This window comes from Lontra canadensis, unplaced genomic scaffold, assembly GCF_010015895.1.
Source record: "Lontra canadensis isolate GAN:19392208 unplaced genomic scaffold, GSC_riverotter_1.0 scaffold50, whole genome shotgun sequence".
NCBI classification, from domain to species: Eukaryota; Metazoa; Chordata; class Mammalia; order Carnivora; family Mustelidae; genus Lontra; species Lontra canadensis.
The window spans coordinates 13,434,647-13,451,129 of NW_022631044.1; the positions used below are offsets into that span (position 1 = coordinate 13,434,647).

General features: G+C 34.5%; 1 protein-coding gene across 4 annotated transcripts in view; it reads right to left on the reverse strand.

Moving 5' to 3' along the window:
• Window positions 1-16,483, reverse strand: part of VRK2 (VRK serine/threonine kinase 2) — a 117,429-nt gene that overhangs the window by 62,901 nt on the left and 38,045 nt on the right. For all 4 annotated transcript variants that reach the window (XM_032873877.1, XM_032873878.1, XM_032873879.1 and 1 more), the window contains exons 3-7: window positions 9,775-9,824; window positions 8,968-9,037; window positions 7,259-7,346; window positions 4,993-5,098; window positions 3,700-3,792 (exon numbers count right to left, since the gene is read on the reverse strand). In XM_032873877.1, the coding sequence (XP_032729768.1) occupies window positions 3,700-3,792; window positions 4,993-5,098; window positions 7,259-7,346; window positions 8,968-9,037; window positions 9,775-9,824 (407 nt within the window). The remainder of the gene's footprint in view (window positions 1-3,699; window positions 3,793-4,992; window positions 5,099-7,258; window positions 7,347-8,967; window positions 9,038-9,774; window positions 9,825-16,483) is intronic.

Below are 16,483 nucleotides of genomic sequence, written 5' to 3' on the forward strand. Positions count from 1 at the left end.
TCTGTTCATTGCTTTCAATCATTATTTTAAGAAAATTACCTGGTGTTTTTTCTTACTAATTTTTTGCTTTTGCTATATATATATATATATATATATACATATATATATATATATATTTATATTTATATATATATATATATAAAAGAAAAAATCATAAATTGGGCCTCCTCACAATTAAAAACATCTGCCTTCTGAAAGACACTGATGAGAGAAAAGGAAAGGTACAGATGCAGAAAGTATCTGCAAAGATCTGAGAGAAGGTATATATACATATATATATATATATCCCCAAATATTTTTCATAAGCATGCTTTCCAATTTCTCATTTTCTTTCATTTTTTCAATTTTTTTTAATATAGACATTTTAAAATTTGAAATTTCTCAATATTTTCTAAAATTTTTTCTTTTGTACCATTACTCAGAAATTTCTTCCCTCATCTAGAGTTGTTAAATATTCAACTATGATTTATATACTTTTCATAGACTCAAATTTTTTTCACTTTTTAACTCTCTCCCGTCTGATAGAGTGGCCACTAGCCATTTGGAATTACTTAAATTTAAATTAACTGAAATTAAGCTTTTCCCCTGCATTTTCTTATGGTATTATGGTTTCAGGTCTTATATTTAGATCTTCAATGAGTTAAAGATTTAATATTTGTGTAGGGTGTAGGTTGAGTCATTTTATTCTTTTGCATGTCTCTGTCCAGTTTTCCCACCATCATTTATTGAACAGACTATTTTTTTTCTCATTGTATATTATTGATGCCCTTGTCAAAGATTAGTTGATAGTAAATGTATGGCTTTGTTTCTGAGCTCTCTATTCTGTTCTACTGGTCTGTGTCTGTTTTTATGTCAATAACATACTGTTTTGATTACTATTGTATTGTCATATAGTTTGAAATCAGGAAGTGGGATGTCTCCAACTTTGTTCTCAAAATTGCTTTGGCTATTCAGGGTCTTTTGTGATTCCATATAAATTTGAGGATTGTTTTTTCTATTTCTATGAATTTTGTCTTTGGAATTTTGATAGGGACTGCTCTGCATAGTATGGCTATTTTAATACCATTAATTCTTCCATAAACATGGGTTGTGGCAATGATTATTTTCAACTGACACCAAAAGCACAGGCAACAAAACCAAAAATTAGAATTACATCTAACTTAAAAGATTCTTTCCAGCAAAGGAAACCATCAACAAAATAAGAAGGCAAGCTACAAAACTGTAGAGAATATTTGCAAACTCTAGATCTGATAAGGGGTTAATATCCAAAATATATAAGAACTAGCAAGAAAATAACTTGATTTAAAAATACACAAAGGACCTGCATAGTCACTATTCCAAAGAAGATATACACATGCCCAAAAGGTGTAAGAAAAAGTACTCAAACTTATTATCATCAGGGAAATGAAAACGAAAACCACAATGAGATATCATTCAATCTGTTGGGATGGCTATTATAAAAAACACAAGAGATAATCAGTGTTGGTGAGGGTGTGAAGAAGAGGGAATCCTGTAAACTCTTGGTGGGAATGGAAATTGGTATAGTCTTAACGGAAAACAATATGGAAGTTCCTCAAAATAGCACTATCATACAATCCAGCAATCCAACTTCTCGGTGTACATTGAAAGGAAAAGAAATCATTATCTTAAAGAGATATGTGCACTCCCACATTACCAGGGCATTTTTCACAACAGCCCAAATATGTAAATAAACTTCGTGGTCACTGGTGGATGAACGAATAAAGAAAATGTGGTAGATACGTGCAATGATTATTTGGCCATAAGAAGAAATATGCCATTTATGACAGCATGGATGAGCGTGGAAGACATTAAACCAGACACAGAAAGACAAATACTGTATTATCTCACTTACATGTGGCATGTAAAGAAGTGAAACTTATAGCACCAGAGAGTAGAGAAGTGGTTGCCAGGGGCTGGGGAAGGTGGAGGGGGGTGGAGAAATGCGGAGATGTTGGCCAAAGGGTACAAACTTTTAGTTAGAAGATGAATAAGTTCTAGGGGTTGAATGTACAGCATGGTGACTAGAGTTAATAATGCTGTGTACCTCAAATTCGCTAAGAATAGACCCTTAAGTGTTATCACCACAAAACAAAAGAAAGTAACTATATGAAGTGATGAATGTGTTAATTAAATTGATGATGGTCATCACGTCACAACGTACTCTATGTTAAATCATCACTTTGTACATGTTGTACAGCCTAAATATAAGCAATTTTTATTTGTCAATCATACCTCAATAAAGCTGGTGGGAGGGAAGCAAGGTAAAATAAAATAATTAATTAATAACCAAAATTAAATTAAATTTAAAATTCGGTTTCTCAGCCACACTAGTCACATTTTTAAAGATTCTTTTAGAGCAGTGTTAGATTCAATTTTGGTAAATTTAGAGCAATTTAGGTAAAACTGAGCGGAAAAGTACAGTGAGTTCTCATACACCTGCTGCCCCCACCCCTCCAACAGTCTCCCCCACTATCGACATCCCACACCAGAGTATTATGCCTGTTGCAATGGATGAACCTATATTCATGACACAGCAACACATCCTTATAACCGAAAGTCTATTTGGTTTACATTACAGTTCGCTTTTGGTGTTGAACATTCTACGGACTTTGGCAAGTGTAAAACATGTATGTACCTACCAGGGCAGTATGACACAGAACACTCTCACTTCCTTAAAAATCCTCTGTGCTCTGCCTACTCATCTCTCCCTCCCCTCTAACCAGTGGCAATCACTGACTGATCTTGCTTGCATCTCCACAGTTTTGCCTTTTCCAAAATGTTGTAGAGTTGGAATTATACAGATTTTCACTTAGTAATATGCATTTAAGTTTCCTTCATGTCTTTTCATGTCCTGACTGCTCATTTCTTTTTAACACTGAGTAATATCGCATTGTTTGGATGTAGCATAGTTTTTTCTCCATTCACCTATTAAAGGACATCTGCATTGATTCAAGTTTTGGCATCTATGAATAAAGCTGCTATAAACATCTGTGTGTAGATTTTTGTGTGGATGTAAGTTTTCAACTCCTTTGGGTAAATACCAGGCAGTGTAATTGCAGATCATATGTTATGAATATGTTCAGTTTTTAAAGAAACCGCCAAACTGTCTTCACAGTGGCCATACCCTTTTGCATTTCCAGCAGCAATGAATGAGAGATCCTGTTGCTCCACATCTTTTTCAGCATTTGGTGGTGCACAACCAACGTCTCAATGGCTCAACAGCCACACGTGGCTGATGGCTACCATACTGCACAGTAATGTACCGAATACTTCCATCCTCAGAGAAAGTTCCACTGGAAATGCTGCTCTGCTTCAAAGCTATGTGTTTATACAGTGAAAGAGGAGCTACTGTGACTTTTAATTTGTTTTCTCTGCACAAATCCACCCCATCTCCCACTGGATTTGATGGTTCTTTATTTACAGTCGCTCAGAAGTTCAAATTTCAGCTACTTAACTATATGTCCATTAACAAATTATTTAAAGCCCTCTGAGTCTCAGTTTCCCCATATGAATTACTTCTTAGTGTAGTGCATTAAATGAGATGAACAAGGTAAGATAAATCACAACATGTTAATCCTCATTTGTAAACTCTTCTGGGTTAGGAGTTTGATTTTTGAATGTCTCTGTATAATACTGTGAGGATTCCTCCTGGAAACAGAAGCTTAATACTGCACTCACCCGATCTGGATTTCTGTAACCTAACAGTAGATTTGCTGCTTTTATATCACCGTGAACATATTCATTTTCATGTATATATTCCAGGACATCCAACTACGAAAAGAAATACATATATATCGGTAACTATTTCAAACTCATGATCAACTTCGAACATTCTGAATATAGAGTAACACTTTTTCATATTAACAATAACAAACTGACATATTCCATACTTAGGTATTTATCCACTTATCACATGTACTGGTCACTTATCCTCAAAAAAAGCTGAATACCATGATCTGCAAATATCAAGTGTTTTAATTAAACTTCTGAGAGAAGGAAACCAAGATTCAAGAATGCCTATGCCTACGCCCTCACAGCCTGGTAGCCAAATCACACTATGCAAAGAGGAGAAACGCAGCAAAATCGGAGATGCAAAGTAAAATAACCCTGAAGCTCCCTCAGCAGTTCCTCACCCAAGCAATGGTTATAAATTGAGTTTTGGAGACCCCAGAACAAAACAGCATGTCCATGAACACACAGAAAGGCATTCTCCCTCTGGACAGTAAGAGAAAATGCCTTAGCTTCATCTTTGAAGCCCTGGAGCCTTGCATGTTACCTACGCCTAGTGCTCAATAAACATGTGCTGGCTGCCTAAATGGATGAATGGATGAACGGGAAAATTAACGAGTTCTATTTGCCACATCCCGACCTGGAGCGAGCAGTTTCATTCTATTTAAAATGGAAAAAAGAAAATGGAGCTTGGGCAAACCAAACACAAACAAGATAAGACAAATATATGGTATAAACAAAATGTGTGCATGGGTGCCATTAAGATTTCATTGCTTCTTATTTGGCAAAGTATGTATTATTCATTGCCATACTAATTACTGCCACCATCCCAAACTCCTAATAAAAACTTTATAGCACCCCCATACCATCACATGTTTAGTATGGAAAATAATATATTTTGCCATAGTTTGCATTGTTATAAATATAGCCGACAAAAGAGAGGTTATTCTTATAGCAATGCAAGCTTGTTCTGATATGTTAAACAAAGCTGTGAGGGGAAAAAAAAATCAGACTGTAGAACCAATGCCTAATTGAGTTTGTAGTGCCAAACACAGCACATTCTGTCACTTACAGAGCCCACTGTTATCAATTTCACCAAAATAGCCTCTACTCTAAATAACTGACATTTCTAGGGCAATAATCCTTCATTCTCTGATAATTCCACAAAGGGCAACGATTTGTATATTGTAACAAGTAAATAATCTGAAAATGAGGCATGTGAAATAAGTCATTCATTCTTACCATTCGGACACCTAGCTGCAGGACAGTTGACTTTTTAAAAGTACCATTCTGGTCTGAGATCTTCTGTAAATCTATTCCTAGTCTTTCCATTACCATAAATCTGTAACTATAAGAAGGAGACGTCAAAAAGAGATCTTAAGATAGCAGTGCTTGAAACTGCCTATTTATGAATCTGAAACAAGGAAAAACACCCCCAACCTAACAATGAAGAACACTGCAATCCGAACCATTAAAGAATGAATGTACATTAATAATCTTGCTGTTCTTTTAAGAAAGATACAAGTCAGTATCTACTCTGCAGTTAGTTTCTAGTAGAAGAGAACGCTATGTTGAAACACGCTCACTCGTAGATCGTGAAAAGAGAATGTTCTTTCTAAATTAAAGAGTCCTCAGTTTGACTCATTTTGATTTCATCATCCTCTCACTAAGACCTTTAACAAATTATCTGCCCATACACAGAATATTATTTACATTTGTTTCTTGACCTTATGAATCATATTTTACTTTCTATACATACTTATAAACATGACTTTTAAAAATGTACTTCTTTTCAGGGTACCTGGGTGGCTCAGTTGGTTGAATGTCTAGTCTAACTCTTGGTTTGGCTCAGGTTGTGATCTCAGGGTCATGAGACTGAGGCTCTGCACTTGGCATGGAGTCTGCTTGAGATTCTCTCCCTCTCTCTTTGCCTCTCCTTCCCACACTCACACACACACACACTCTCTCTCTCATAAATAAATAAACCTTTAAAAAAATGTACTTCTTTTCTGTTTGGCACCTCTGTCCCTTTTCTTCCTTTCACTTACATGCCCACATCAGTCTGCATTTATCTATGTATAAAAACATGAACACAGACATAAAGGAATTTTTGTCCTTGTTTTACAAAAATGTGATATTACATGCACTTTACTGCATCATACTTTTTTCATTAGTATTTCACTGAAATCCTCCCAAACCAACGGGTATAGCTTTAACTGGTTTCTTTAATGGGCTGCATAATATTACATGATATGGACATACCTTGATCCACTCAGCCACTCAGGCCTCTATTAACAGCCCTTTACTTTGTTCCAAGATTATTGATCCTTCATTTTGTTTTTATTGACAGCATTTAAAGACCATTTGAACAAAGCACTGACCATTGAGCCTATCTCCTCATCTAGGGAAAAAGACATCACCTCTCTTAAAAGGCTATTGAAAGGGGGTAACTAACAAACTGATTTTTTTTTTCTTTTTTAAAAATCACTAGTCAATTATTTATATATGAGGACTAGCCATATGTGGCAATTAAAAAATATATTCTACAAATTCTTTGTTGTGCCTTTTCTCAAGAGACAAAGCTTAATTAAATCTCCTCTAGTGTGTGGAGTAGACTTAGCGACTCGCCTCTAGCAAAGAGACTATAGTGGAAATATGTGACATCACTGCAAGATTCAAAATAAGTCAGAGAAAGACAAATACCACCTGATTTCACTCATGTGGAGTTTAAGAAACAAAAGAGATGAACACAGGGGAAGGGGGTGGGGAGAGGGAAGCAAACCATAAGAGACTCTTAACAACGAGGACAAACAGGATTGATGGAGGGAGGTGGGCAAGGGATGGGCTAAACAGGTGATGGAGATTAAGGAGGGCGCCTTTGATGAGCACTGGGTGTTCTATGTAAGTCATGAATCACTGAACTCTACTCCTGAAACCAAACTGCACTGAATGTTAACTTTTTTTTTTCCAAATTTTTATTTAAATTCTGAAGATTCAATTTAAAAAAGGCTGTGGCTTTATTCTTGGATGCATGCTCCTATGTGTGTGTGTGTGTGTGTTTGTCTCCCACTCTCTTTCAATTATTTGCTCTAGGAAAAGCCAGCTACCATGTCTTTATGACACTGAGGCAGCCTACTGAGAGACCTATTGGGAGGCCTGGGGAAGTGAGGCCCTCAAACAATCACGTGAGTGTATTCAGAAGCAGATCTCTTTAGACCTGCCAACAGCCACACGAGTGACCTTGAAAACAGATCCGTCCCCAGTCAGGTCCTGAGATAATTGCAACCCAAAAGACAGCTGACTGCATCCTCAGAAGTCCTGAGCTAGAACCATCTGGGGAAACCATAATTTCCATGGGTAACTTCCATGTTGGCTACCCATGGAAACTAAGATGATAGTAGTCTCTTACAAGCTACTATGATTTGGGTAATCTGTTACATAGCAAAGGTATCAGAGCACATAAGACATAGTCATTGAATGAAACTCAGTAAAAATAATTCCATTTTACCTTCTTCCCTTGAATTCAGTAATACCGGATCCATAAAACAGAGGAATTCCTAAATAATCAAGTTGTTTGAGTTCTATCCAGTTTTCGACTATAAAGAAATATTTAATAGGAAAAAAGATATATATTTTTAGAAATGTTATTTCTTACTTTTTCATAGATCCTAAAACTTAGTTAGCTAACCTAAACAGAAATTAGACCTTTCTAGTAAATGTTTTAAGGAATCAAATACATCTATCTAGTGGCTTCAAATTCTATTTATCACTATAATTAACATAAAAACATATACCGAAATTTTTAATTAAAGCAACTATAATAACCAAAACAAAAGTAGTCATGGTCATAAAATGCATTAGCATCATATACACAAGTGTTTCTATTTATGAAAAAAATTCGTTCCCTTATATGTTAAATTTTAAAATATAACATATGTTCAAAAAATTAAAATAAAATGAAATAGAACATATGTTAAGTACCAAAGAATCAGTAGAGAGATAGCTTTTTCTTTTCCATTACTTAAAAATTTAAAGCCATGGTAGTTGAAAAAATAGAAATTGGGCAGAAAAAATCATCTCACTATGAAATTGTTATACAGAAACTGCTTTGATTAAATTTAGTTCAAAAAAAAAATCAAATCCACTGACACCGTCAGGTAGCTTATTTCCCACTTTTCTACCATATATATTTAATAAGTATGACAGCTCTACAATAAACAATCAAGTTTAATGGATTCTATTTGTCACCCTGACATAGTTTAAACAGTTAGTAAAGAGTACTGTCATAACATTTAGAAGGTTTTATTAAGGAAAACAAAGTTAATTACTGAGGCTAGTCTTATCATTCTTTTTCTAAAACAATGCAGAGGACCTTGACTATTATCATTTTTATTTATATTAACTTCCTGAGAGCTCTATTTATAAAATGCTACTGCTATTCTTCAGCTTGCTCACATTCATTTTACATTCAATTCCTCTAACTGGTGGTTTTTACATGTGATTTCCAGCTCCAGTTATTTTCCCAACAATCAAGTTTCTAACACTTTTAACTCATGGTCTAAATCATTTTAATGTTTAAACATTTCCATGTATCTTACACTAATCCATTCTATGGACATTCCTTTTGTTTATATATCTACCGTCCATTTTAATATCTTTTCCTTACAATCTTTGACTCCAAATGGTTTCCTACAAATTATTTCATTCTACTATCTTTATACTTAGAGAACTCTTGGTAGCTTAGACCAACAACTTGACATTGCATATAAAGTAGTGGAAATAATATTGATTTCTGGGCACCTGGGTGGCTCAGGGGGTTAAAGCCTCTGCCTTCGGGTCGGGTCATGATCCCAGGGTCCTGGAATCAAGCCCCGCATTGGGCTCTCTGCTCAATGGGGAGCCTGCTTCCCCCCTCTCTCTGCCTGCCTCTCTGCCTACCTGTGATGTCTGTCGGTCAAATAAATGAATAAAATCTTAAAAAAAAGAAATAATATTGATTTCAAATATATAACTCACTGTGTATATAATACCAACATTTACAAAGCCTCTATCCTACTTTTATATAAGTTAATTATATAAATTATAATAAAACTTCTAATTGAAAATAATTTTCCAGAAGGCCAGAAAAAAAGAAAAATATTAACATTCACTTTAGCGCATATATATATGTATATATATATGCATATGAAAGTAGCTTGCTTTGCTAAATTTACTTACTATGGTCTTTTTTTGCAGCTCTTTGGTAAAATTTAAGTTCTGAAAATAATGGGCCATTTTCTTGATATTCCTATAAAAGAAAAGAATAATTAATTTTATTAGGTAAAAACAATCTTAAGGATAGATTTGGTATTTCAACAATGAAAATATGAGTATACATGTATAGTATATAAATAGTGCTTGAATTATTTATTAAAAACAGAGGCATCAAATTTCCACTAAAAAAATCTCAGAAAAGCACTAAATAAACTTAGAGAATCTCATGCTTAAATTTAATATACTGTAATGCTATCTACACAATCTTAGCCATGAAAGTAGTCTTTTTATGGAAAAAACTTACTAAAAGCAATGAAAATTATATATACACATATACACAGATAGTCAGTGTCTACCAACATGGACATCAGGGTAGATATACTACAAACTAGCCTGGGGTTCATTCACACAAGACACCTTTACTAAGCATCTACTATATTTCATCCATTGTACTAGGCATAGGGGATACAAACAAAAGTAAAACCTCATCCTTGCCTTTAAGGACCTTACCATTTAGAATAAAGAGGAAAGAAAGGGAGAAAGGAAAGGAGAGATAGCTAGATAGGATAGAAAAATGATAAATGCCAACACAGAAAAACAAAGTTCTCCAGTCTTTACATTTTAATAATGTGAAAATATACCATAACACTACATTTGTTGATAAGATCATAAAAGCTAAATTAAAAACTGTTTTTACAAAGATACCAGGAATAAAGCAGAAAACAAAAAAGTAAAATATATATGAAATATAAATTTAAGAGTAATACTAACCACTTTTATTACATGTCTTGCATCTTTATCTGGTTTATTTGTGGGGAAAGCTGCAGAAAAAAAAAAACATAAGGTGGAGTAGAGTAAGTCGTTGTTCCCAGTTACTGAATATCTACTATATCCCAGACACTGTGCTAAGCACTTTACATATCTTCATTTATTACATCCTTCCAAGAACCTCTTCTGGTAGGTATCATCTTCATGTTACACAAGATACTAAGGTTCGAGAAATTGAGTAATTTGTTCACTAAGAAGTGCAAACTGGGGACTGAAACTCAGTCTGATACCATAGCCCACACTTTGTCATACATCACATTCAAATATTTAAACATGGAAACCAACACATATTAAACACACAAATCCAAATGTAGGGAGAAATATTTTCTAGATACATAGCATTAACCCCCATATATAATAAATAATAAAATTTTATTATTCAATTTTAATTTTATTAAATTCCATTTTATTAAACTAAAATCTGTAATTCAGAAATGAAAATTGATTCATCTTAACTGGAAAGTTCAAAACAATTTCTATGTGGCAAAATTCTAAAAAAAAAAAAAAATCAAGTGAGAATGAGAATAAATCTTTAAAAAATCATTTTCTGAACCTGGCAATCAATGTATTCCTTAATGCAGGAACGATTATCTCCTAAAAAGCACCATTTCAAGTTATCTAACTTTATTTTATTATTTGCTATTTGCATTTCTAAAAATTTCTTCTTTATTTTTTCTTTAAATAGGCTTCACAGTTAACATGGGGCTCGAACTCACAACCCAGAGATCAAGAGTCACATGATTTACCAAACTGTGCCAGCCAAGTGCCCCTTGTATTTTAGATATAGTAATCAAACTTCTGACAATTCCACTGTTCAAATTTTTAGATCAAATCAATCCTTTCATCTATATTATCTAAGTTATTAAGAAGTCACAGTTTTCAAATCTTGGTAAGTTGATGCATATATTTATTTGTACTGTGAAAGTCAAGAATCTTGTCATTCATCCCTTCATTCTCCTTCCATTCATTCCTTCAACTAACCAATAGTTATTTATCATGAGGCCAGAATTTGCAAGGCACTGTGTCAAGTGTTAGTAGGATGTTTAAAGGAGAGTGAAAGGAATGTGGAACTAGTCCTCAATATGATTAAATATCAGCACCTAACAGATGGAGAATAAGATCAATTCTTCACATTTATTTTCAGTAAGCTTACCAGACACTGTCCTCTTATGATTATCCCTAACATTTCCCCCCTTTCTCCTAACTTCATCTCCTAACTTTTCTCTTTTTCACATGATAGATATAAAAAAATCACAAATTTACCAAAATATACCAATCCCCCTTTACGGTTGTGCCCACTCATGCACAACTTTAACTGTTCTCCAAAAATTTTAATGTCAGCCTGCTATCAACCATTTGAAGAAATTATTACCTAAGTCTTAGTTGATATTAGACGTAAACTATGAACCCAGAGCTCTTTCCAAAGAAACTAAACTTATTTATATCAAGTAATTTTTACCTTTTCACCTTGATGCATGTAAAGTCATTCCACTGTCACCCATGCAGTAGTCCCAAGGGAACTGCAGGAGGAATAGATTATCTATATATCTAAGGCAAGAAAAAACTAAAGAGAGTGTATATAGAAAAAGGGGTCCAGTCCTGTTAAAGAAGAAAGGGTAAGAAAAGCCTTTCTTCTCACCTATGGCAAACTATTTTTACCAGGATGGTACCAAAGCCTGGGGAGAAACCACCCTGCCCCAATCCCCGTCCACTTACTGCAGTGCTGACTCTGGGCAAGGGTCTTGGCTTCCTGAGGTATAAGTTGGTAGAAACTTCCTGCTTCTTGCCTAAAAGCAAGTGGCCCCAGCAGCAAAGACATCAACAAGCCCAACAGATATAAGCAGAAAAGCACAAAAGAAAAATTGGGGTTTTCAACTAGATAAATAACTTATTTGGGTGCTAATGGGAAAAGAGATATCTAACCAGTGCAATGGGCTACTCCCTGCTGATTTCAATCCTTATAGCCCTACTACTTTCTAGCCTTTCACATTATTTCACATGAACATAACTATGTGTTGACAGATACTCAAAACATCCCACACTTGTTATGATAACTATATAATACTCTCCATAAACTTCTAAGTCAGATTATATTGGAGGGCCTAAATCCAAAATCAATTGACTACAAAGCTCTTGGAGATGGATGTCGAATGAATAAATTGTCTTCGTTACCATGGAGGTCTCTTTATGGTAATCAATCAGTTAATTAATGAAATAAATATTTATTTTCTACTGTAAGCCAAGCCACGTTCTAGCTAATGAAATTAAAAGATAATGGAAAACAGACATGGTATCTGCTTTTATAGTCTAATGGAGAAATCAGACATTCATCAAATACTCATACACAAGTGCAAAACTGTAATTATAATAAATGTAAAAGGGAGAGGTAGATAGTAATAAGAGAATATATAATTTAACTTATATAAAAGGGAATTATTGAGCAAGAATAGTTGGAGAAGTGATGATGGGCCAGATGTAAATCTAGTTAATAATTTCTGCCTAATGAACGGTTTTAAAGACTTGAGGTGTTGTTGGAGGACAGGAAACACATTATTAGATTTGCATTCTGGACAGATCCCGTTACCACAGTGTGGAGAACAGACTGAAGGGGAACCGGAGTAGATACTGACCTATCAGTAAGGATGTAATTTCGATAGATCAGAAGAAAGAGGATTATAGCTTGCACTATACTATCAATGGCAGATAAAAAATGAGCAGATTCCAGAGATGCAGAGATTTCAGAAAGCGAAATTGTTAGGACTTGATAAAGGAGGGAAAGGGATCTTGTTTGGTAGGTTACTGCTAATTAATCTATTCAGGGTTGAAAAGAATGATCAATCCCAGATAGTGATAGTCTTGAAATTATAGCAGTCTCACATCTTCATTGAAATTTCTAACCTGAGGTCTGATGAGCTGCTAAAAAACACATACTGCACATACAAGATATCTGCCCTCCTAGCACTTTTTTCTATTCATTGGGAACTCTGTCTGGTTTTTCCTTTGAGGAACCAAACCACCCTCTACCCATGTGAACCTTGTAGGGCTGCTTAACACAGTATACCTGCCCTTACATCTCAGAGTTGGGTAGATGACCAAATCTAGCTAATTGGAATATATAAGCCCACCGGCCACAGTAACCTGTTCAGAAAGAGCAACATGCCCCAAATAGGCAAAAAGTTATTTCCTATATATATCCGATGTAACACAAGGAGGGCATAAGCTGTAAGGATACCAAATCCCAGAAATCACTTTCATCAGCTAAATGGAAAATGAAGTCTGAGAATCAAATCCAACACTGAAAAATGTAAGGTTAAGGCAGGAAGAAAGGGCCCTGTTGACCGTGCTTAAGCTCTAGACTATCCATACCTGAAGCCAAAAAAGCCCTATAATTCTTTTATAAGAGTTAATAAATCCCTCGTTCGCTTAAATACATTTGAGTTTCTGACACTGGCAACCAAAGACAACACAGACGGCAACTAGAAAAACTAAAACATGATGGCATCTGATAAAGAATGTCATAAAGTAGCACACTAGATAAATGAAAACCTTCTTCTATAAAATAAAGAAGATGCCAAAAATAAGTCAAACTTTCTTATAAATGAAGAGTTGATCTAGTTAAATAAATAAATAGGAAGCCCAAAACAGAGAAATCTAAAAACCAGAGGGAGGGTCGCCTGTGTGGCTCAGTTGGTTAAGCATCTGCCTTCGGCTCGAGTCATGATCTTAGAATCCTGGGATTGAGTCCCAAATCAGTTCTCTGCTCAGCGGGGAGACTGCTTCTCCCTCTCCCACTTCCCCCTGCTTGTGCTCACTCTCTCACATAAATAAATAATTTAAAAAAATCTTTAAAAAATAAAATAAATAAAAAAATAAAAACCAGAGGGAAATAAATGTACCTGAGCACTAATGTTCTAGGCCATGCTGTAGGCCCCAAAGAGGCTGCCCACTCAGGGTAGCCAAGGATATTAGTGTTAAAGCCCTCTTGGGGAAAAGACAAGTCCTTGGGGCTTCAATAGGCAGAGATTTGAAGTTAAGTTGGTCACATAAAGTCAGATTTTCCAAGGCCTACATCTTCAGTAGTATGAAACATTTAAAGAAGAGAGAGAAGGAAATGGGGAGATGTGGGGAGAAGGAGGAAAGGAAAAAGGGGAAGGAAGGAGGGAAAAGAGAAGGAAAAAAAGACAGATAGACAAGACTTCACCACTGTCAAACACATAAAAACAAAAACAAAAAAACCTACCTTCTGTAGCTTAGACCCTGAGTATGAGGAAAAGTAGAGTCTTTCCTGAAAATTTGTTACTCCGAAGCTGCCTTCAGGAATTTGAGGCTCAAATTTACAAAACAGTATGGTACAAGGATTTGAAACCAAACGATAACCCAGAAGCCTTGCAGAAGCAAAAGAAACAAATCTTCAAGAGACACACTGGACCCACATGATTACCAGAGATACAGCATGGCTAAAGATGAGTCAATGGTCCAATACCACAAAACAGGAAAGAAAGCAAACAAAAGGCATAAATTCCAAGAAATTCAGACCTCCCATATAGCTTAAATATCTGCTTGAAATGATAACAGACACAAAGTAGAAACACAAAGAAACAATGCAAAACATTCTATGAAAAAATGAACTGGTTGTAATTCAAAAAACATCTGAGATCTAAGAGACAGTGACCAAAAACAAGAAATACATTAGAACTTCAAGAGGAGGGACACATAGGTGGCTTAGTGGTTAAGTGTCTGTCTTTGGCTAATGTCATGATCCCAGGGTCCTGGGATTGAGTCCCACATCAGGCTCGTTGCTCAGTGGGAAGCCTGCTTCTCTCTCTCCCTGCCTGTGCTCTCTCTCTCTCTGACAAATAAATAAATAAATATAATATTTAAAAAAGAAAAAAGAAAAAGAACTCCAAGAAGAAATATATATGGAAGTAAGTATGAATTTGGAATAGTCCAATGCTGGAAATTACATACACATTTATCTTCAGTAGAATGTGTAAAAAACTGTATTACAGTCATAGTATGAAATACATTGTAGGAAAAAATGAATGAAATACAGATGCAGTAGTAATATAGATATTTCTTAGATACAATGTTGAGTGAAAAAACACTAAACAGAATGTATATTTAGATTCTATTTATATAAATTAAAAATGACGAACAAATTATATTTGCTTATGGATACACACACACACACACACACACACAACTATAATGAAAAACAGTAAAACAAAAATCATAAAGCGTCTAGACAGTGTTCCTACCTTTAGGTAGAAAAGAGATGTCAGAGCTTCTAGAGTGCTGATTATGTTGATATATGTTTGACCCAGATGGGGACTGTATCTTGCTATTATATATATTTTCTTAATAAACTATAGGTCTATGTTGTATGCACTTTTCTAAATATTAATACATGCATACATATATAATAGTTAATATTTAAAACCTAAGAGAACAATGAAACTGATTAGATCTGAGGAAATAATCTTGAATTCACCAGACAGAAATATAGAGACATAAAATATGAAGAAGAGATTATGAAACATCAATGTAATGTGACAGAAACACAATTTTCTAAAAAAAAAACCTCCAGAACTAGAGGACAGAGAGAATAGAGGACAGGCACTTTTGAATAAATATTATCTGATAACTTTCAAATGCTGATAAAAGTCATGAATCCTCTGATTTAAGAATCGTTAAGTCCCCAGCAAGATAAATAATAAATCTGAACTCCAGCCCACCATAGTCAAACTGCAGAAAATTAAAGACAAAGTTCTAACAAACAACTCAGGAGAAGAAATTAGTTTACATACAAAAGACAGATGAAGTGACAACAGACTTCTGAATAGAAACAAGGCAGTAAGAAGACATTGAATAACATCATATTCATATGCTGAGAAAAAATAACTATCAACCTAGAATAAGGTACACTAAAAACAATGGACAAAAATAATGTACAAAATAGGAAAATGATGACTAAAGGTATAATGTTGTAATGCCATGTATTTATCCAGGAGAAAAGTGAAGACACTGATTAGCTTCTTAATTTATTAAATCAAGAGAGTGTATTGAGTTTACAGGTAACTATTAAAATAATAGACATAAAATTCAGAACTTCAAAATCAGTAAAGAAAAAAGAATAAAGAAAACCTAAAAATCTAATAGAAGATCAGGAAAGAAGAGGTTCTCTTAAAAAAAAAGGTAAATATAAAATATAAATGAAATAAATTATCAATTTTATAACAATTTTACACCAGTTTTTCATATTTCATTACCTCTGACATTTGAATGCACTACTAACTGAGGACATCATATGATTGCGGCTAACCACATAGCAGTTTCACTGCCCACACAAGTCACATATCTAGACCCAGACGTCTATTGGTCTTTACTTCAATTGAGTCGTGCACATTGCTGATAGTATTAATTTACATTTAATGGTCATTTATAGTGATTTGTGCATGAAGAAAAATTAATCAGCCCAAAACAGAAAAATGGGACATAAACTTGATAATAGTGAAATAAAAAAAAATGTTCTTTAAGATAGGACTGCAACACTGAGTGCTCTATGAGTTGCGTACGTAAGGCTGTTTTAAAAGTATGTGTCATAGTTTAAGGGGCACTAATGGGTATTAGATATAAAGCAGATCTTACATAA